At 31.6% G+C, this 24,415-nt stretch overlaps 1 protein-coding gene across 1 annotated transcript in view; it reads left to right on the top strand.

The window, feature by feature from the left end:
- Positions 1-24,415, top strand: part of LOC118195694 (dynein axonemal assembly factor 4-like) — a 76,438-nt gene extending 52,023 nt beyond the window's left edge. The window contains exon 10 of the mRNA XM_085827081.1: positions 23,700-24,415. Coding sequence (XP_085683207.1) covers positions 23,700-23,800 — 101 coding nt within the window. The 3' untranslated portion in view covers positions 23,801-24,415. The remainder of the gene's footprint in view (positions 1-23,699) is intronic.

Here is a 24,415-nt window from a genome sequence, read left to right as displayed (position 1 = left end):
GATGGCGCCACTTGCTTATTCTTGTCCAGGCTTTCTTATCTTATCTAATCATTATTTCCTATCTTGTTCATTTGCGGTTTTGCAGCTGAAGATGGTGGTTCGGTTAAACTATCGAAACTAGTCCTGTGAAAATTTTGTAAATATAACGCTGATTTTTGTTGTTTGACTTCTGAATTAATATGTATGCTTATCTAACCATGCCCTTTATTGATATTTAGCAGGTAATAAAGCCGTTTCTTCTTGTTATTGAACTTATTTACTATAAATTGGATATCAGTATCTTTTGTATGTTGCATTAGAAATATCCGAAAAAAAAAAAAAAAAAAAAGCAGTGCTTTAATCTACGTTTTTTGCATTTCAAATATTGTTGACATTCAATTTCAGAATTTTTCTATAAGTTTTGTTTAGGCATCCAAGAGAGGATACTGAAACATCTATTAAACTTAAGGTTAATTTTATTTAACTTAATACTAATTTAATTTCTCCTTTTAGCTGTAAAAATAATAAAACATTTACAAATTCTGAAATTTTAAAAAGAGTTCGATATAATTAATATTCGATTCTAGACAATGAAAAATATTTTGATAAGTATTATTTGCAGAAACCTATTCCGATGCAAAAATTTCAAGTTGTTAAATAATTGTTGTTACTGCTAAATTTGCATGCATTTTTAAAAGAATGATAGACTATTCTTAACAAAATAATAATGAAATCTAACAATGGCATACATATATATACACAAGATGTTTATCATGGGAAAGAATTTAAGGGGTGATAAAGATGAGTATTAGTAACGTCTTCAAAAGGTACATTTATTCGTGTCACGCTTTGCAGAATGTCCCACAACTTGTGGCGTCCGAACACTCCTGCCACGTGCTGCATCATGCATGCCAGTAACAAAGGATCTCGACTCACACAGGCACCGATGCAATCGCTCAAACATTTTTCGGTCTGCCACGAGTCTTCTCGGGAAATGGTGCCTGTACAGTCTTTCGTCTTCCAAAGCACTTCCATTCGCAAGATCATATATAAAATGCATGTTCGTCTTTTCCTGATTATTGTACATCGACATACCTTCTGAAATCTACGCTAGAAATGACGATGTGTAAGAAAACTCATCGTTTATGCTTTCCATTACAGCGCCATCTAGCGATTCACCGCTTACTCTCCACCAATGCATTGTATAGTAAAAATTGCTTGTTTAGATGTTTTCTATTACCCCTTAAATTTTTGACCATGAATTTAGAAGCATCCTATATATATATATATGATGAATAGTAAACGCTTCACTAATTACACGCTTTTTTTAATTTTAGCAATTTTATCAGCGTTCTTTTCATTTCTCAGGCTTAAAAATAGACGTTTATGATATCAATCATATTTTGCATTCTGTTTGTATTAGCATTTTGGGCTCAAAAGGAGTTGGAAAGAAATCAGCGTGTTATTAGCACTTTATGCAGAAGTGGTTCTACAAACTCTTTCCCCCAAAATTTAAACATTTTAGTGTTGAAATAAGTTGAATATTTCGTTTAAAACAATGTGTTACTACATTGTGTGAAAATATCATTAGCCAAATGAAATTGATTTCATGATAATTTTAAAAGCTGTAGCGGTGCAGTATTAGAACTTTCGTCTTCTTTTTTTCTCATTATTATTTGCAATATTCGGCGTGTATGTCATAGATATCTTTTATATTTTGTTTGCAATAGTTCTTCTAAATTAGTATAAATGAAGAGATCATTTATCAGAGTATAGAAGATTATTTCGCTGAAAGACCTTGGGAAACGAGAATGTTTGTTGAATATATATAAATATGAGATATGCGATAAGAACTTACAGAAAGATGCTAAAAGACTATGAGGTTTATTGTATGCAAAGTCTAGATGTCTTTTAATAGTCCATTTGTTTTCCATAATACTCTGTATGCTACCAACAAGTTTTTAAGAAGTTAATGAACCAGCGTGATGTCCATAAGCTACAAAACTGCTGCTTCCAACAATATAGCGTTACATGAAAATCTTACATGAAAGCGTAGTTGGAAAGGAAAAATCTTTTTTGAAGACTCCGAATAACCTGTGATACCAAATGAGTCAAGAGGAAGAGTGCTAACCATCTTACACTATATATTGGAACTGTAAATTGTACGTACGAACGTGACTCAGCGAAGACAACTTGCATGAACGTTTTCAAATACGCAGCATCAAATCTGACTTGATATCTTTACCATCTTTTGCAAACAGACGGGTTTATCACGAATCCAGCTATTTATATATTGCAGCTACTATGCAATTATATATATATATGTAAGATAAAAAATATGAAAGCAAACTTCTAAACTTAATTCACTATAACTTCCATTATTTTCTATTTCATTTTAGAACTTCCTCTATCTGTCCTAAAAATAGCGCTTAAGTCTAAACTGCGTCATTCAAATTAATCATGTGATCTTACTTAACCCATAATGCAGATCCCTCTCGACCAATCACCAAATTGCAAACCAAAACTTTTCTCTTCGCGTGCTTCCATCTTTCATAACTACGCACTTCAGCTTTTGCTCGCTACTGTGCTAAGATGTGATTTCGCTGGCTTGCTTTCTATCCCAACAATATCAAAAATGTAAATCTTTTGTGGAAAGGCACGACTAGAGTTCCAAGTGATTGTGGCCACAAATATCAATTGGAAATAAAAATGGAATTAAAATCGCTTCTACTGCCAAGTTTTATTTACGAAGTCAACACATTAGCTTACGACGCAATCAGATTACTTCCTCTTCAATATAGGATAACTACGCATCTACAGTGTTCCGTTTTTTCCTTTGTGCTTTAATATGACAATTAAGCCGGTAGGATAGTTTCCTGCAACCTGAAACCTCAATGGAAAATTTAATTCAGCTCTTCAAATCATCGTTTTGTGATAAATCCAAGATAATGTGAAAGAAGTGAATCATCAAATTTGTTTTTTCAGTGTTTAAAAAATAACAGATCATTCTTCTGCTGTGGTGTTTTGCAAGTGCTTCAAAAAATAATCTCGTGTAGTGCTTACAGATTGAAAGTAATCTCTCGATAAATTGAGAAGTTCGAATGCCTAGTAAAAAGGAATATTGAATTTGCTTCGCCGATGTCTGCAATATTTAGAAAAAAAAGTGCTTTAAATCATCTGTGAATTCCCGTTTAGGAATTCAGCATTACAGCGAGTTCAAGGTCGATCTGAGTTAATGTTTGCAAGTATGCGCGACAGAAAATTATTTGCACTCCCGCTTTTTCAACAGCTCAAAAATTATTACATTCGTGTGAACCTAGCTCAGGAACTAAATTATTTAATGTGCTGCGAATTCTATAGTTTTCATTTCAACTTTGGTTAAAATTTCTGCAATTTGTTTTGAGAAAATCTGAAATTCTTGTTCATTAAGTTTTCTAAATTTTCATAATTATGTGTGAGCAAATTAAGTAACGAATTTTAAGGTATTTAAATTATTCATAGAGAAGGATATTAAGATAAGTTTTTATGTTTTTGAAAGTTTGTTGAGAATTTTGAATACGAATTTTATAATTATTCTAAAAATAAAGGTGTAAAAAATAAGTGAAATTAGTACAGATAAGTAATATGAAATTATGGTAAATACATGTTAAAATTTGTTGGTTATTGTGTGTTAAGTATAGTATGATGAGGGTGTACTGGTTCCTTCAACAGAGGCCTGTAATTACCTCTGTAGCAGTTTTTTCTTTTACCCTCTTCATGCAAGATAATGTTGGAGGCTCTCATTTTATGAATGCATGTAAATTTTTTATATTATTATTATAATATTTTTTTATTATGGAATGTATTGGTGCAGTTCTCAAAGGCCAGTTACCTTAATGTAAGGAACGGAGGCCTTTTCAATTAACTGTCTAGGCACCCTGAGCCACCAGTGCATAGAACACACTGGTTAGCTCAAGAGGACAGCCCTTTTGATGGATATGTTTGTTTAGTACTGCAAGGCTTCCAGTTTGGTAAAATCAGGAATTGTAAATGAAAGATGATAACGGTGAAACCATAAATTCTGGAAATCCTTATCCTATTATTTATGATGTTAAATTATAATTTATCAGTATGGAAATAAGTATCATAAATATTTATGTGCATTACATTTAATTATAAGAAATGATTATGTAAAAGTTTTTGTGATATTCTGTAATAACAAGAACCTTCCCTGATGAATTATGATTATGTGAACTCTCAAACAAAAAAACTTTTGGACTGAAATGTTGAAAAATTCAATAGGACTCTAAAAATTAAGAATTTATTTTAAAAAAAATTGATATTTTTAAATAATACATTACAGGATCAAAATTTTATTATTTATTTATATTTTTTCTAAATTTGCTAGTGTTTTAACTCTTTTTCTTTAAAAAGGCTTCTCTGTCACTACGCCTTTTTCTTTTTGAAGAGGGGAATATGTAAGATAAAAATGTATGAATCAGAATTATAACTATAAACATTAATTCTTCCTCTCTATTCTAAAATCGTAATAACTTCTCTGCATTGCGTCATTTCTATATCACTCTGTGGCCCGCGCAACTCCGATGACGTAATAATTAAGAACTGAAACTGTCGTTGTAAACCAAAACTTTTCTCTTCCCGTGCTTCTATCTTTCATAACGACGCACTTCAGCTTTTGCCCTCTACTCTGCTAAGATGTAATCTCGCTGGCTTGCTTTCTATCTCAAAAATATCAAAAAGTGCCAAGTGATTGTGGCCACAAATATCAATTGGAAATAGAAATGGAATTAAAACTGCCTCGACTGCCACTTTTAATACTACGCAATCAAAATTCTTCTTCAATATGGATCTAATCACGCATCTATAGTGTTCCGTCATTTTCCTTGTGCTTTTATTATTACATATATATTGTTCAGGAACTTGCACGAACTCAGTTAATACACAATAATTTAATATGTTCATTATAATGTAGATTTTTTGTGGCAACAGTGATGTTTTGTTATATATTACTTTGAGCGTGGTAACGCATGGAATGTTATTTTTTTTGTTACGTTTAGAATGCTAAATAAAATAGTTCGTTGTTAATTAAAAAGGTTTTCTCTGTTAAATATATTACCATTCGTCCGAAGTTATTAAATAAGTCAAGAAATTGATTAATTTCAAACAACTGGCGTCCGTGACAGAACGGAATGGCTATTTGAAGAAAACGAAACATCGATTTCGTATTGGAAATTATCAAGTGAGTTTATGATTTATTTGATTATATCCTTTGTTATTTGAATATATTGGACATATTGAATTTAAAATCATGGAAATTTTATTACGAAAGCGTAAGCCTCTAAGGCAATCGTTTACGATTACTGCCAGTGCTTTAGATGCTGAAATTCTAAAGCCTGACGTGGAGGTTAATCAACTCCCAAGTATTGAACCCACAGTTGGAAGGAAAATTCAATAGATTAGATGAAGTTCAATCACTAATTTCCGAACTTTTGTTGGAAAGTGAAAACGAAAGTGAATATTTAGCTGATTTTGACACGAATGAAACATATCGTGATAAATATATCAGTTTAAAACAAAAGTAGAAAATAGAATGGTGAATTCCACTCCTGTAATTACACCTGGGACTTTAGAAAATTCCACGTAAAGGAACTTTAAATTACCAAAAGTTGGAGCTTCAAAAATTCAATGGGGAGACCGGAAATTGGTTAGGATTTTGGGGACAGTTTAAGAAGATCGACGAAGATGTAAATATACGTAGATGACGATGACAAATTTCAATACCTATTGCAGGCAACGGTCGTTGGAGAGCTCATAGATAGTTATCCTCCCTCTGGCGCGAATTATAAAGACGCTATCAAGCAACTAAAATCTCGATTTGCACGAGACGAGTTACTGGTAGAAATCTATGTTCGCGAATTATTAAAGTTGGTTTTGGCTCAAGCTAGCAAAAAAGGAAATATGACTCTATCCAACTTATATGATAAGTTAGAGACGCAACTCAAAGCTCTGGAGACGTTGTGGGTAAAAAGTGAGGGTGCTACTTTGGTAGACGGTTGCACGGATTTTGGCGATTTTCCTTTGGCGAGTAATACATCTTATGGTAAACCCATTGCTGGATAAGTTATTTATGGTAACCGATATTTTGTTGTCATTTTATTTAAAAAATAATGCGTTTTATTGTGCATAAATTCCGCGTTTAAAATATTATTTATGGCTTTTAAATATTAAAAATCAATTTAATTTTGCATTTTTATTTGAAATAAAAATTTTATTGTTTATCATATTTTATGAAATTTTATGTTGTGGATGATGTAATCAATGACGTCACCTTACTTTAAAAGTAATTCGTTTTAATATGTATAAATTTAATCTAATGTTTTAAACATGATTTATGGCTCTTAAATATTAAAATACAATTTAATTTTGCATTTTTTTAAAAAATGATTTTATTATGTATGAATTTTTAAATAATTTTAATTCTAGCCGTGATGTAATAAGCTCTCTGATTGGTTATAGAATATTTGTGCATTAACGAGCTGTAATCAGCTCCCTGATTGGTTACTGACAATTTGTGCATTTCCGCGCCGTTTTAAAATTTAATTTATATCTTCAAAAATTTCATTCTTCGAATTCCTTCAAAGATGTCTTCAAAGATGTTATCTAAATTATGATTCTGATTTTTTATTGTGGTACTTATCAGTAAACAACAGGTTAAACACTCAAAAAAATGTAAGTACATATTTTTCTTTTATTTTATAATTGTATACTTCAATTTTTGTTAAAAAAATTAATACACTATTTTCAGAAATTGCTGAGATAATTATTGTCCATATGTTTTAATGTTAATTATATTCTATATAACGTATTTTAAAGTATTTGAATTTAATAATATTCTAATTCTTTTAAATGTTGGTATGATGGTTTTTAATTCGATGTTCAATTTCAGTAATATTTTAAACTAAACCTTACTTTAGTACTTTCATATAGCAAAGAAGAGAATAAAAACACCGCTATAAAAACATTGGGCCAACGTTTAATTAGATTAAAATATTACTGAAATTTACACTCATAGTAAATGTATTTATTTACACTTGCCTGCCATCTTAAAAAACGACATTTTTAACAAAAAATTAATCCAGTACTTTTAACGATATTTATTTTTATTTATTTATTTTTTTAAGTTTCGAATACTTTACTAAGCTTTCAAGTTCAGTAAAGTTTCAGATTCACAGAAAGAAATGATTAGACATCTTATCGCTCATAATGTGAAATTCAATAATAAATCTTTGAAACCAAATCTAACTGCGAGAGAAAGAGCTACATTGCATGAAATTCATTCTAACCCGTATATTATTATTTGAAAGGCCGACAAAGGTGGCCAGATAGTCGTCATGGATAGGAACACTTACATCGATGGTGTCACTAAACTCTTAAACGAAGGACCATATAATCCGATCCCTAAAGATCCTTCACCTTCGGACTTGTCAAAAATAAAAACTGCGATCAAATCTCCGCAAATCATTTCAGGCAACTTAAAACATTCACTTATCCCATCTGTTGCGAATTGTGCCAGATTATATGCTCTTCCCAAAATTCATAAAACTGGTATTCCTTTCCGCCCTATTGTATCAAATTTAGGTACTGCTTCGTATCCATTAGCTAAATATTTAGTTTCTAGATTTTCAACTCTATTAGACAATAACATTTACACCATAAAAAATTCAATAGAGTTTGTAAAAAAAGTTAAAAACGTTTCTCCTAGTAATTTACTCGTGGTTTCTTTTGATGTAAAATCATTATTCACCAATGTCCCAGTGGAGGGTGCATTAAGATGTCTAGAAACCAGACTTCGCGAATTTCATTTCTCTTGCATCGAAATTGATGAACTAATTTCTCTCACTCAACTCTGTTTGAAACAAACACATTTTGTTTTCCAAAATAAATATTACAAGCAAACTGAGGGATTAGCCATGGGAAGCCCCCTCAGTCCCATCCTGGCTGATATCTACATGCATTATTATGAATCAAAATTGTTTGAAACTTTAAACTTCCCGGCATGGTTCCGCTACGTAGACAATACTTTTACTCTGTTTGAAGGTAATAAAGATGATTTAAATAAAGTTCTTTCAACAATGAATGCTATTGATCCTGCTATTCAGTTCACTTTTGAACTTGAGACTTGCAATTCTCTTCCGTTTCTCGACATTCTGGTCACACGTAACACATCCAACTTCAGTACTACGGTTTACCGTAAACCTTCATCGGTTTGCCTTCCACCACACTTTAAATCATGTCATCCGACTAAACAAAAGTTAGCTTCATTTTATTCCTATGTTTTCCGTGCTCTTCAAGTTTGCTCCTCCAAACTAGCCCTTGAGGAAGAACTAAATTATTTAAAAGCAATAGCTATTGACAGGGGCTTTCCACCCAACATTATTAATCAAGCAGTTAAAAAATTCTCATCTCAACACACTAAAAGGCACACTCTTGTTTTAGGAGATTATAAAAATTCTGTTGTCATTCCCTTCTTTCCATCAATTAGCTATAAAGTTGCACATATTTTGCAGAAATTTAACTTTCGGGTTGTTTATTCTCCCATCAATTAAATTCCGAGTTCCATACTCAAGGACCCTATTCCGGATATGAATTCCTGGGGTATTTATAGGATTCCTTGCCAGTGTGGTTTAATTTACATTGGCCAAACTAAGAGAGCCTTAAAATTTCGCGTCAAGGAACATGAGGCATATGTTAGAAAAAAGGAAACACAAAAGTCTTCTGTTGCTCAACATTGTTGGTCCGAAAACCAACAACACTTTCAGTTTTTCTGCTGCCAAAATTATTCAAAAAACATCTTCCATTGGAGAACTGGATTTTCTAGAGGCACTTCACATTCATAAAAATCTTTCTGTTCTAGTTAACGATCCTAATTCCAATCAAAATTTGCCTTCGGAAATTATGTTTTAGTTCTGGTTTCACCAACAGATGGCGCCACTTGCTTATTCTTGTCCAGGCTTTCTTATCTTATCTAATCATTATTTCCTATCTTGTTCATTTGCGGTTTTGCAGCTGAAGATGGTGGTTCGGTTAAACTATCGAAACTAGTCCTGTGAAAATTTTGTAAATATAACGCTGATTTTTGTTGTTTGACTTCTGAATTAATATGTATGCTTATCTAACCATGCCCTTTATTGATATTTAGCAGGTAATAAAGCCGTTTCTTCTTGTTATTGAACTTATTTACTATAAATTGGATATCAGTATCTTTTGTATGTTGCATTAGAAATATCCGAAAAAAAAAAAAAAAAAAAGCAGTGCTTTAACTACGTTTTTTGCATTTCAAATATTGTTGACATTCAATTTCAGAATTTTTCTATAAGTTTTGTTTAGGCATCCAAGAGAGGATACTGAAACATCTATTAAACTTAAGGTTAATTTTATTTAACTTAATACTAATTTAATTTCTCCTTTTAGCTGTAAAAATAATAAAACATTTACAAATTCTGAAATTTTAAAAAGAGTTCGATATAATTAATATTCGATTCTAGACAATGAAAAATATTTTGATAAGTATTATTTGCAGAAACCTATTCCGATGCAAAAATTTCAAGTTGTTAAATAATTGTTGTTACTGCTAAATTTGCATGCATTTTTAAGAGAATGATAGACTATTCTTAACAAAATAATAATGAAATCTAACAATGGCATACATATATATACACAAGATGTTTATCATGGGAAAGAATTTAAGGGGTGATAAAGATGAGTATTAGTAACGTCTTCAAAAGGTACATTTATTCGTGTCACGCTTTGCAGAATGTCCTACAACTTGTGGCGTCCGAACACTCCTGCCACGTGCTGCATCATGCATGCCAGTAACAAAGGATCTCGACTCACACAGGCACCGATGCAATCGCTCAAACATTTTTCGGTCTGCCACGAGTCTTCTCGGGAAACGGTGCCTGTACAGTCTTTCGTCTTCCAAAGCACTTCCATTCGCAAGATCATATATAAAATGCCTGTTCGTCTTTTCCTGATTATTGTACATCGACATACCTTCTGAAATCTACGCTAGAAATGACGATGTGTAAGAAAACTCATCGTTTATGCTTTCCATTACAGCGCCATCTAGCGATTCACCGCTTACTCTCCACCAATGCATTGTATAGTAAAAATTGCTTGTTTAGATGTTTTCTATTACCCCTTAAATTTTTGACCATGAATTTAGAAGCATCCTATATATATATATGATGAATAGTAAACGCTTCACTAATTACACGCTTTTTTTAATTTTAGCAATTTTATCAGCGTTCTTTTCATTTCTCAGGCTTAAAAATAGACGTTTATGATATCAATCATATTTTGCATTCTGTTTGTATTAGCATTTTGGGCTCAAAAGGAGTTGGAAAGAAATCAGCGTGTTCTTAGCACTTTATGCAGAAGTGGTTCTACAAACTCTTTCCCCCAAAATTTAAACATTTTAGTGTTGAAATAAGTTGAATATTTCGTTTAAAACAATGTGTTACTACATTGTGTGAAAATATCATTAGCCAAATGAAATTGATTTCATGATAATTTTAAAAGCTGTAGCGGTGCAGTATTAGAACTTTCGTCTTCTTTTTTTCTCATTATTATTTGCAATATTCGGCGTGTATGTCATAGATATCTTTTATATTTTGTTTGCAATAGTTCTTCTAAATTAGTATAAATGAAGAGATCATTTATCAGAGTATAGAAGATTATTTCGCTGAAAGACCTTGGGAAACGAGAATGTTTGTTGAATATATATAAATATGAGATATGCGATAAGAACTTACAGAAAGATGCTAAAAGACTATGAGGTTTATTGTATGCAAAGTCTAGATGTCTTTTAATAGTCCATTTGTTTTCCATAATACTCTGTATGCTACCAACAAGTTTTTAAGAAGTTAATGAACCAGCGTGATGTCCATAAGCTACAAAACTGCTGCTTCCAACAATATAGCGTTACATGAAAATCTTACATGAAAGCGTAGTTGGAAAGGAAAAATCTTTTTTGAAGACTCCGAATAACCTGTGATACCAAATGAGTCAAGAGGAAGAGTGCTAACCATCTTACACTATATATTGGAACTGTAAATTGTACGTACGAACGTGACTCAGCGAAGACAACTTGCATGAACGTTTTCAAATACGCAGCATCAAATCTGACTTGATATCTTTACCATCTTTTGCAAACAGACGGGTTTATCACGAATCCAGCTATTTATATATTGCAGCTACTATGCAATTATATATATATATGTAAGATAAAAAATATGAAAGCAAACTTCTAAACTTAATTCACTATAACTTCCATTATTTTCTATTTCATTTTAGAACTTCCTCTATCTGTCCTAAAAATAGCGCTTAAGTCTAAACTGCGTCATTCAAATTAATCATGTGATCTTACTTAACCCATAATGCAGATCCCTCTCGACCAATCACCAAATTGCAAACCAAAACTTTTCTCTTCGCGTGCTTCCATCTTTCATAACTACGCACTTCAGCTTTTGCTCGCTACTGTGCTAAGATGTGATTTCGCTGGCTTGCTTTCTATCCCAACAATATCAAAAATGTAAATCTTTTGTGGAAAGGCACGACTAGAGTTCCAAGTGATTGTGGCCACAAATATCAATTGGAAATAAAAATGGAATTAAAATCGCTTCTACTGCCAAGTTTTATTTACGAAGTCAACACGTTAGCTTACGACGCAATCAGATTACTTCCTCTTCAATATAGGATAACTACGCATCTACAGTGTTCCGTTTTTTCCTTTGTGCTTTAATATGACAATTAAGCCGGTAGGATAGTTTCCTGCAACCTGAAACCTCAATGGAAAATTTAATTCAGCTCTTCAAATCATCGTTTTGTGATAAATCCAAGATAATGTGAAAGAAGTGAATCATCAAATTTGTTTTTTCAGTGTTTAAAAAATAACAGATCATTCTTCTGCTGTGGTGTTTTGCAAGTGCTTCAAAAAAATAATCTCGTGTAGTGCTTACAGATTGAAAGTAATCTCTCGATAAATTGAGAAGTTCGAATGCCTAGTAAAAAGGAATATTGAATTTGCTTCGCCGATGTCTGCAATATTTAGAAAAAAAAGTGCTTTAAATCATCTGTGAATTCCCGTTTAGGAATTCAGCATTACAGCGAGTTCAAGGTCGATCTGAGTTAGTGTTTGCAAGTATGTGCGACAGAAAATTATTTGCACTTCCGCTTTTTCAACAGCTCAAAAATTATTACATTCGTGTGAACCTAGCTCAGGAACTAAATTATTTAATGTGCTGCGAATTCTATAGTTTTCATTTCAACTTTGGTTAAAATTTCTGCAATTTGTTTTGAGAAAATCTGAAATTCTTGTTCATTAAGTTTTCTAAATTTTCATAATTATGTGTGAGCAAATTAAGTAACGAATTTTAAGGTATTTAAATTATTCATAGAGAAGGATATTAAGATAAGTTTTTATGTTTTTGAAAGTTTGTTGAGAATTTTGAATACGAATTTTATAATTATTCTAAAAATAAAGGTGTAAAAAATAAGTGAAATTAGTACAGATAAGTAACATGAAATTATGGTAAATACATGTTAAAATTTGTTGGTTATTGTGTGTTAAGTATAGTATGATGAGGGTGTACTGGTTCCTTCAACAGAGGCCTGTAATTACCTCTGTAGCAGTTTTTTCTTTTACCCTCTTCATGCAAGATAATGTTGGAGGCTCTCATTTTATGAATGCATGTAAATTTTTTATATTATTATTATTATATTTTTTATTATGGAATGTATTAGTGCAGTTCTCAAAGGCCAGTTACCTTAATGTAAGGAACGGAGGCCTTTTCAATTAACTGTCTAGGCACCCTGAGCCACCAGTGCATAGAACACACTGGTTAGCTCAAGAGGACAGCCCTTTTGATGGATATGTTTGTTTAGTACTGCAAGGCTTCCAGTTTGGTAAAATCAGGAATTGTAAATGAAAGATGATAACGGTGAAACCATAAATTCTGAAAATCCTTATCCTATTATTTATGATGTTAAATTATAATTTATCAGTATGGAAATAAGTATCATAAATATTTATGTGCATTACATTTAATTATAAGAAATGATTATGTAAAAGTTTTTGTGATATTCTGTAATAACAAGAACCTTCCCTGATGAATTATGATTATGTGAACTCTCAAACAAAAAAACTTTTGGACTGAAATGTTGAAAAATTCAATAGGACTCTAAAAATTAAGAATTTATTTAAAAAAAAATTGATATTTTTAAATAATACATTACAGGATCAAAATTTTATTATTTATTTATATTTTTTCTAAATTTGCTAGTGTTTTAACTCTTTTTCTTTAAAAAGACTTCTCTGTCACTACGCCTTTTTCTTTTTGAAGAGGGGAATATGTAAGATAAAAATGTATGAATCAGAATTATAACTATAAACATTAATTCTTCCTCTCTATTCTAAAATCGTAATAACTTCTCTGCATTGCGTCATTTCTATATCACTCTGTGGCCCGCGCAACTCCGATGACGTAATAATTAAGAACTGAAACTGTCGTTGTAAACCAAAACTTTTCTCTTCCCGTGCTTCCATCTTTCATAACGACGCACTTCAGCTTTTGCCCTCTACTCTGCTAAGATGTAATTTCGCTGGCTTGCTTTCTATCTCAAAAATATCAAAAAGTGCCAAGTGATTGTGGCCACAAATATCAATTGGAAATAGAAATGGAATTAAAACTGCCTCGACTGCCACTTTTAATACTACGCAATCAAAATTCTTCTTCAATATGGATCTAATCACGCATCTATAGTGTTCCGTCATTTTCCTTGTGCTTTTATTATTACATATATATTGTTCAGGAACTTGCACGAACTCAGTTAATACACAATAATTTAATATGTTCATTATAATGTAGATTTTTTGTGGCAACAGTGATGTTTTGTTATATATTACTTTGAGCGTGGTAACGCATGGAATGTTATTTTTTTTGTTACGTTTAGAATGCTAAATAAAATAGTTCGTTGTTAATTAAAAAGGTTTTCTCTGTTAAATATATTACCATTCGTCCGAAGTTATTAAATAAGTCAAGAAATTGATTAATTTCAAACAACTGGCGTCCGTGACAGAACGGAATGGCTATTTGAAGAAAACGAAACATCGATTTCGTATTGGAAATTATCAAGTGAGTTTATGATTTATTTGATTATATCCTTTGTTATTTGAATATATTGGACATATTGAATTTAAAATCATGGAAATTTTATTACGAAAGCGTAAGCCTCTAAGGCAATCGTTTACGATTACTGCCAGTGCTTTAGATGCTGAAATTCTAAAGCCTGACGTGGAGGTTAATCAACTCCCAAGTATTGAACCCACAGTTGGAAGGAAAATTCAATAGATTAGATGAAGTTCAATCACTAATTTCCGAACTTTTGTTGGAAAGTGAAAACGAAAGTGAATATTTAGCTGATTTTGACACGAATGAAACATATCGTGATAAATATATCAGTTTAAAACAAAAGTAGAAAATAGAATGGTGAATTCCACTCCTGTAATTACACCTGGGACTTTAGAAAATTCCACGTAAAGGAACTTTAAATTACCAAAAGTTGGAGCTTCAAAAATTCAATGGGGAGACCGGAAATTGGTTAGGATTTTGGGGACAGTTTAAGAAGATCGACGAAGATGTAAATATACGTAGATGACGATGACAAATTTCAATACCTATTGCAGGCAACGGTCGTTGGAGAGCTCATAGATAGTTATCCTCCCTCTGGCGCGAATTATAAAGACGCTATCAAGCAACTAAAATCTCGATTTGCACGAGACGAGTTACTGGTAGAAATCTATGTTCGCGAATTATTAAAGTTGGTTTTGGCTCAAGCTAGCAAAAAAGGAAATATGACTCTATCCAACTTATATGATAAGTTAGAGACGCAACTCAAAGCTCTGGAGACGTTGTGGGTAAAAAGTGAGGGTGCTACTTTGGTAGACGGTTGCACGGATTTTGGCGATTTTCCTTTGGCGAGTAATACATCTTATGGTAAACCCATTGCTGGATAAGTTATTTATGGTAACCGATATTTTGTTGTCATTTTATTTAAAAAATAATGCGTTTTATTGTGCATAAATTCCGCGTTTAAAATATTATTTATGGCTTTTAAATATTAAAAATCAATTTAATTTTGCATTTTTATTTGAAATAAAAATTTTATTGTTTATCATATTTTATGAAATTTTATGTTGTGGATGATGTAATCAATGACGTCACCTTACTTTAAAAGTAATTCGTTTTAATATGTATAAATTTAATCTAATGTTTTAAACATGATTTATGGCTCTTAAATATTAAAATACAATTTAATTTTGCATTTTTTTAAAAAATGATTTTATTATGTATGAATTTTTAAATAATTTTAATTCTAGCCGTGATGTAATAAGCTCTCTGATTGGTTATAGAATATTTGTGCATTAACGAGCTGTAATCAGCTCCCTGATTGGTTACTGACAATTTGTGCATTTCCGCGCCGTTTTAAAATTTAATTTATATCTTCAAAAATTTCATTCTTCGAATTCCTTCAAAGATGTCTTCAAAGATGTTATCTAAATTATGATTCTGATTTTTTATTGTGGTACTTATCAGTAAACAACAGGTTAAACACTCAAAAAAATGTAAGTACATATTTTTCTTTTATTTTATAATTGTATACTTCAATTTTTGTTAAAAAAATTAATACACTATTTTCAGAAATTGCTGAGATAATTATTGTCCATATGTTTTAATGTTAATTATATTCTATATAACGTATTTTAAAGTATTTGAATTTAATAATATTCTAATTCTTTTAAATGTTGGTATGATGGTTTTTAATTCGATGTTCAATTTCAGTAATATTTTAAACTAAACCTTACTTTAGTACTTTCATATAGCAAAGAAGAGAATAAAAACACCGCTATAAAAACATTGGGCCAACGTTTAATTAGATTAAAATATTACTGAAATTTACACTCATAGTAAATGTATTTATTTACACTTGCCTGCCATCTTAAAAAACGACATTTTTAACAAAAAATTAATCCAGTACTTTTAACGATATTTATTTTTATTTATTTATTTTTTTAAGTTTCGAATACTTTACTAAGCTTTCAAGTTCAGTAAAGTTTCAGATTCACAGAAAGAAATGATTAGACATCTTATCGCTCATAATGTGAAATTCAATAATAAATCTTTGAAACCAAATCTAACTGCGAGAGAAAGAGCTACATTGCATGAAATTCATTCTAACCCGTATATTATTATTTGAAAGGCCGACAAAGGTGGCCAGATAGTCGTCATGGATAGGAACACTTACATCGATGGTGTCACTAAACTCTTAAACGAAGGACCATATAATCCGATCCCTAAAGATCCTTCACCTTCGGACTTGTCAAAAATAAAAACTGCGATCAAATCTCCGCAAATCATTTCAGGCAACTTAAAACATTCACTTATCCCATCTGTTGCGAATTGTGCCAGATTATATGCTCTTCCCAAAATTCATAAAACTGGTATTCCTTTCCGCCCTATTGTATCAAATTTAGGTACTGCTTCGTATCCATTAGCTAAATATTTAGTTTCTAGATTTTCAACTCTATTAGACAATAACATTTACACCATAAAAAATTCAATAGAGTTTGTAAAAAAAGTTAAAAACGTTTCTCCTAGTAATTTACTCATGGTTTCTTTTGATGTAAAATCATTATTCACCAATGTCCCAGTGGAGGGTGCATTAAGATGTCTAGAAACCAGACTTCGCGAATTTCATTTCTCTTGCATCGAAATTGATGAACTAATTTCTCTCACTCAACTCTGTTTGAAACAAACACATTTTGTTTTCCAAAATAAATATTACAAGCAAACTGAGGGATTAGCCATGGGAAGCCCCCTCAGTCCCATCCTGGCTGATATCTACATGCATTATTATGAATCAAAATTGTTTGAAACTTTAAACTTCCCGGCATGGTTCCGCTACGTAGACAATACTTTTACTCTGTTTGAAGGTAATAAAGATGATTTAAATAAAGTTCTTTCAACAATGAATGCTATTGATCCTGCTATTCAGTTCACTTTTGAACTTGAGACTTGCAATTCTCTTCCGTTTCTCGACATTCTGGTCACACGTAACACATCCAACTTCAGTACTACGGTTTACCGTAAACCTTCATCGGTTTGCCTTCCACCACACTTTAAATCATGTCATCCGACTAAACAAAAGTTAGCTTCATTTTATTCCTATGTTTTCCGTGCTCTTCAAGTTTGCTCCTCCAAACTAGCCCTTCAGGAAGAACTAAATTATTTAAAAGCAATAGCTATTGACAGGGGCTTTCCACCCAACATTATTAATCAAGCAGTTAAAAAATTCTCATCTCAACACACTAAAAGGCACACTCTTGTTTTAGGAGATTATAAAAATTCTGTTGTCATTCCCTTCTTTCCATCAATTAGCTATAAAGTTGCACATATTTTGCAGAAATTTAACTTTCGGGTTGTTTATTCTCCCATCAATTAAATTCCGAGTTCCATACTCAAGGACCCCATTCCGGATATGAATTCCTGGGGTATTTATAGGATTCCTTGCCAGTGTGGTTGAATTTACATTGGCCAAACTAAGAGAGCCTTAAAATTTCGCGTCAAGGAACATGAGGCATATGTTAGAAAAAAGGAAACACAAAAGTCTTCTGTTGCTCAACATTGTTGGTCCGAAAACCAACAACACTTTCAGTTTTTCTGCTGCCAAAATTATTCAAAAAACATCTTCCATTGGAGAACTGGATTTTCTAGAGGCACTTCACATTCATAAAAATCTTTCTGTTCTAGTTAACGATCCTAATTCTAATCCAAATTTGCCTTCGGAAATTATGTTTTAGTTCTGGTTTCACCAACAGATGGCGCCACTTGCTTATTCTTGTCCAGGCTTTCTTATCTTATCTAATCATTATTTCCTATCTTGTTCATTTGCGGTTTTGCAGCTGAAGATGGTGGTTCGGTTAAACTATCGAAACTAGTCCTGTGAAAATTTTGTAAATATAACGCTGATTTTTGTTGTTTGACTTCTGAATTAATATGTATGCTTATCTAACCATGCCCTTTATTGATATTTAGCAGGTAATAAAGCCGTTTCTTCTTGTTATTGAACTTATTTACTATAAATTGGATATCAGTATCTTTTGTATGTTGCATTAGAAATATCCGAAAAAAAAAAAAAAAAAAAGCAGTGCTTTAATCTACGTTTTTTGCATTTCAAATATTGTTGACATTCAATTTCAGAATTTTTCTATAAGTTTTGTTTAGGCATCCAAGAGAGGATACTGAAACATCTATTAAACTTAAGGTTAATTTTATTTAACTTAATACTAATTTAATTTCTCCTTTTAGCTGTAAAAATAATAAAACATTTAAAAATTCTGAAATTTTAAAAAGAGTTCGATATAATTAATATTCGATTCTAGACAATGAAAAATATTTTGATAAGTATTATTTGCAAAAACATATTCCGATGCAAAAATTTCAAGTTGTTAAATAATTGTTGTTACTGCTAAATTTGCATGCATTTTTAAGAGAATGATAGACTATTCTTAACAAAATAATAATGAAATCTAACAATGGCATACATATATATACACAAGATGTTTATCATGGGAAAGAATTTAAGGGGTGATAAAGATGAGTATTAGTAACGTCTTCAAAAGGTACATTTATTCGTGTCACGCTTTGCAGAATGTCCTACAACTTGTGGCGTCCGAACACTCCTGCCACGTGCTGCATCATGCATGCCAGTAACAAAGGATCTCGACTCACACAGGCACCGATGCAATCGCTCAAACATTTTTCGGTCTGCCACGAGTCTTCTCGGGAAATGGTGCCTGTACAGTCTTTCGTCTTCCAAAGCACTTCCATTCGCAAGATCATATATAAAATGCATGTTCGTCTTTTCCTGATTATTGTACATCGACATACCTTCTGAAATCTACGCTAGAAATGACGATGTGTAAGAAAACTCATCGTTTATGCTTTCCATTACAGCGCCATCTAGCGATTCACCGCTTACTCTCCACCAATGCATTGTATAGTAAAAATTGCTTGTTTAGATGTTTTCTATTACCCCTTAAATTTTTGACCATGAATTTAGAAGCATCCTATATATATATATGATGAATAGTAAACGCTTCACTAATTACACGCTTTTTTTAATTTTAGCAATTTTATCAGCGTTCTTTTCATTTCTCAGGCTTAAAAATAGACGTTTATGATATCAATCATATTTTGCATTCTGTTTGTATTAGCATTTTGGGCTCAAAAGGAGTTGGAAAGAAATCAGCGTGTTCTTAGCACTTTATGCAGAAGTGGTTCTACAAACTCTTTCCCCCAAAATTTAAACATTTTAGTGTTGAAATAAGTTGAATATTTCGTTTAAAACAATGTGTTACTACATTGTGTGAAAATATCATTAGCCAAATGAAATTGATTTCATGATAATTTTAAAAGCTGTAGCGGTGCAGTATTAGAACTTTCGTCTTCTTTTTTTCTCATTATTATTTGCAATATTCGGCGTGTATGTCATAGATATCTTTTATATTTTGTTTGCAATAGTTCTTCTAAATTAGTATAAATGAAGAGATCATTTATCAGAGTATAGAAGATTATTTCGCTGAAAGACCTTGGGAAACGAGAATGTTTGTTGAATATATATAAATATGAGATATGCGATAAGAACTTACAGAAAGATGCTAAAAGACTATGAGGTTTATTGTATGCAAAGTCTAGATGTCTTTTAATAGTCCATTTGTTTTCCATAATACTCTGTATGCTACCAACAAGTTTTTAAGAAGTTAATGAACCAGCGTGATGTCCATAAGCTACAAAACTGCTGCTTCCAACAATATAGCGTTACATGAAAATCTTACATGAAAGCGTAGTTGGAAAGGAAAAATCTTTTTTGAAGACTCCGAATAACCTGTGATACCAAATGAGTCAAGAGGAAGAGTGCTAACCATCTTACACTATATATTGGAACTGTAAATTGTACGTACGAACGTGACTCAGCGAAGACAACTTGCATGAACGTTTTCAAATACGCAGCATCAAATCTGACTTGATATCTTTACCATCTTTTGCAAACAGGCGGGTTTATCACGAATCCAGCTATTTATATATTGCAGCTACTATGCAATTATATATATATATGTAAGATAAAAAATATGAAAGCAAACTTCTAAACTTAATTCACTATAACTTCCATTATTTTCTATTTCATTTTAGAACTTCCTCTATCTGTCCTAAAAATAGCGCTTAAGTCTAAACTGCGTCATTCAAATTAATCATGTGATCTTACTTAACCCATAATGCAGATCCCTCTCGACCAATCACCAAATTGCAAACCAAAACTTTTCTCTTCGCGTGCTTCCATCTTTCATAACTACGCACTTTGTATGTAAATCTTTTGTGGAAAGGCACGACTAGAGTTCCAAGTGATTGTGGCCACAAATATCAATTGGAAATAAAAATGGAAATTAAATCGCTTCTACTGCCAAGTTTTATTTACGAAGTCCACACATTAGCTTACGACGCAATCAGATTACTTCCTCTTCAATATAGGATAACTACGCATCTACAGTGTTCCGTTTTTTCCTTTGTGCTTTAATATGACAATTAAGCCGGTAGGATAGTTTCCTGCAACCTGAAACCTCAATGGAAAATTTAATTCAGCTCTTCAAATCATCGTTTTGTGATAAATCCAAGATAATGTGAAAGAAGTGAATCATCAAATTTGTTTTTTCAGTGTTTAAAAAATAACAGATCATTCTTCTGCTGTGGTGTTTTGCAAGTGCTTCAAAAAATAATCTCGTGTAGTGCTTACAAATTGAAAGTAATCTCTCGATAAATTGAGAAGTTCGAATGCCTAGTGAAAAGGAATATTGAATTTGCTTCGCCGATCTCTACAATATTTAGAAAAAAAGTGCTGTAAATCATCAGTGAATTACCGTTTAGGAATTCAGCATTACAGCGGGTTCAAGGTCGATCCGAGTTAGTGTTTGCAAGTATGTGCGACAGAAAATTATTTGCACTTTCGCTTTTTCAACAGCTCAAAAATTATTACATTCGTGTGAACCTAGCTCAGGAACTCCATTATTTAATGTGCTGCAAATTCTATAGTTTTCATTTCAACTTTGGTTAAAATTTCTGCAATTTGTTTTGAGAAAATCTGAAATTCTTGTTCATTAATTTTTCTAATTTTTCATAATTATGTGTGAGCAAATTAAGTAATTAATTTTAAGCTATTTAAATTATTCATAGGGAAGGATATTAAGATAAGTTTTTATGTTTTTGAAATTTTGTTGAGAATTTTGAATACGAATTTTATAATTATTCTAAAAATGAAGTAGGTGTAAAAAATAAGTGAAATTATTACAGATATGTAATATGAAGTTATGGTAAATGCATGTTAAAATTTATGGGTTATTGTGTGTTAAGTATAGTATGATGAGGGTGTACTGGTTCCTTCAACAGAGGCCTGTAATTACCTCTGTACAGTTGTTCCTTTTACCCTCTTCGTGCAAGATAATGTTGGAGCCTCTCATTTTATGAATGCATGTAAATTTTTTATATTATTATTATTATTATATTTTTTATTATGGAATGTATTAATGCAGTTCTCAAAGGCCAGTTACCTTAATGCTAGGAACGGAGGCCTTTTCAAGTAACTGTCTAGACACCCTGGGCCACCAGTGCAGAGAACACACTGGTTAGCTCAAGAGGACAGCCCTATTGATGGATATGTTTGTTTAGAAGTATTGCGAGGCCTTCCAGTTTGGTAAAATCAGGAATTGTAAATGAAAGATGATAACGGTGAAACCATAAATACTGAAAATCTTAATCTCATTATTTATGATGTTAAATTAAAATTTATCAGTATAGAAATAAGTATCCTAAATATTTATGTGCATTACATTTAATTATAAGAAATGATTATGTAAAAGTTTTTGTGATATTCTGTAATAACAAGAACCTTCCCTGATGAATTATGATTATGTGAACTCTCAAACAAAAAGACTTTTGGCCTGAAATGCTGAAAAATTCAATAGGACTCTAAAAATTAAAAATTTATTAAAAAAAATTGATATTTATAAATTATACTTTACAGGACAAAAATTTTATGACTTATGCGTTTTGTTTTTTTTCTTTACATTTGCTAGTGCTTTAACTCTTTCTCTTTAAAAAGGCTTCACTGTCGCTACGCCTTTTTCTTTTTGAAGGAAGGATATGTAAGATAAAACATATGAAAGCAAACTTTTAAACTTAATTCACTATAACTTCCATTATTTTCTATTTCATTTTAGAACTTCCTCTATCTGTCCTAAAAATAGCGCTTAAGTCTAAACTGCGTCATTCAAATTAATCATGTGATCTTACTTAACCCATAATGCAGATCCCTCTCGACCAATCACCAAATTGCAAACCAAAACTTTTCTCTTCGCGTGCTTCCATCTTTCATAACTACGCACTTCAGCTTTTGCTCGCTACTGTGCTAAGATGTGATTTCGCTGGCTTGCTTTCTATCCCAACAATATCAAAAATGTAAATCTTCTGTGGAAAGGCACGACTAGAGTTCCAAGTGATTGTGGCCACAAATATCAATTGGAAATAAAAATGGAATTAAAATCGCTTCTACTGCGAAGTTTTATTTACGAAATCAACACGTTAGCTTACGACGCAATCAGATTACTTCCTCTTCAATATAGGATAACTACGCATCTACAGTGTTCCGTTTTTCCCTTTGTGCTTTAATATGACATATAGATATAGATATAATTCAGATATAATTCAGAAACGTGGCTCTGTTCAAAATTCTTCGGGTGCTCCTTGAAAAAGACCAAGGAATTTTCTACAATTTGTTATGTTAATTTTATTGAATTGTTTGTTTTTATTTCGGTTTTGATGTATATACTTCCTGTTAGACAATTAACACCTTTTTTGATTAAGATTTTGAATTAAATATTATTTCTTAATTATTTAATTAATCATTATTTCTTGATTATGTATACAAGATATAAGAATACGAAGAAAAATTTGTTACCAAATTAAATTTAATTGGAACGGTCCTTTAAATTCTTAAATTTAATTGCCTACATCTCCTCTTTAAAGGTCCATATTGCACCATGTTACATTCCGCTTTCCCTGCAGTAACCGAAATGTGACATCCTTTGTACAATCGCTGCTCAGGATTAAAGTAAAGACTTTCCAAGCTTGTAAAGAGCACCGCAACTAACTGCGCATCCTCTTTTACCACTGCTTTGAAAGAAAATCATTGTTTTAATAATGAGCAGCAATTGGGCAAAAAGATTTCGCACTGCGGTTACTGCAGACAAAGCGTGATGCTACATGGTGCAATATGGAGCCTTGAAGAGGAGTTGTACGCAATTAAATTTAAGAATTTAAGAGGCTGTTCCAATTAAGTTTAATATAGTAATAATTTTTTTTCACATTTTGACATCTCTCTCTTTATCACACACACGTATAAATAAAATGAAATAAAATGCCTAACATTTGAGATATGCCAGGTTTCGGGGCTTTTTTTATTGAAAGAATTATGTTATATAGCTGAAGAATGATATTATATTGAAAAAATATGTTGTTTCAGATATATATTAATAGTATTTTTGCTTTTAGGTTTGATGGATTTTGAAGAGGCTTTAAAAATTGATCCTAATGATGAAGATCTGAAACGAAACGCAGAAATTCTTAGACACTTGATAGAAACTGGTGAATAATATATGGCAACATCTTTTAATAAAATGCATTTTAAAATTATGAGATTTAAAAAATATCGGAATGTGTCACTAAGTCGACGTGATGGCCAAATCTTTTGAGAGTGGAAGCTACGTGCACTGTAAGACAGCAGTTCTCCTGGCAACATAATTAATCATCGTATTTAAATAAATATCATTATGACGCATTTCAAAAGGCTCTAAGCACCTTCGAAACAAGACATAATATTTCTTTACAGAATGAGGAGAAAGCATTATTGATTATTTTAGAGGACATAATTCTTAAAGAATAATCCTATATATAAAAGCATTTACAAAGAGGATTTTTACGAGAGTCTATTACTGATCGAAGGTTAAAAAACACTAAACCCTGGCTATATTGTTTTCATGATATCCATAAAGACTGATCGATACGCTAATTTTTCTGCAGTATTTTTCTTTTCAATTTGAAGTAAACATTGCGGAGTTTCCTGAGTGTAATAACGAGGAAAATAAATTCAGGTAAAGTGTCCTCATAAAATAACGTAATTAATAAGAATTATGTAAAACACTTTTGAATATTGAAAAATAAAGAAAGATTTCTGAAAATCTTTAATAGTTTCCACAAATTAATTAAAT

Source organism: Stegodyphus dumicola, chromosome 1 (assembly GCF_044657685.1).
Source record: "Stegodyphus dumicola isolate Sdum_Otavi_A_Nest chromosome 1, ASM4465768v1".
NCBI lineage: Eukaryota > Metazoa > Arthropoda > Arachnida > Araneae > Eresidae > Stegodyphus > Stegodyphus dumicola.
This window is presented reverse-complemented; position numbering and strand designations above follow the sequence as displayed.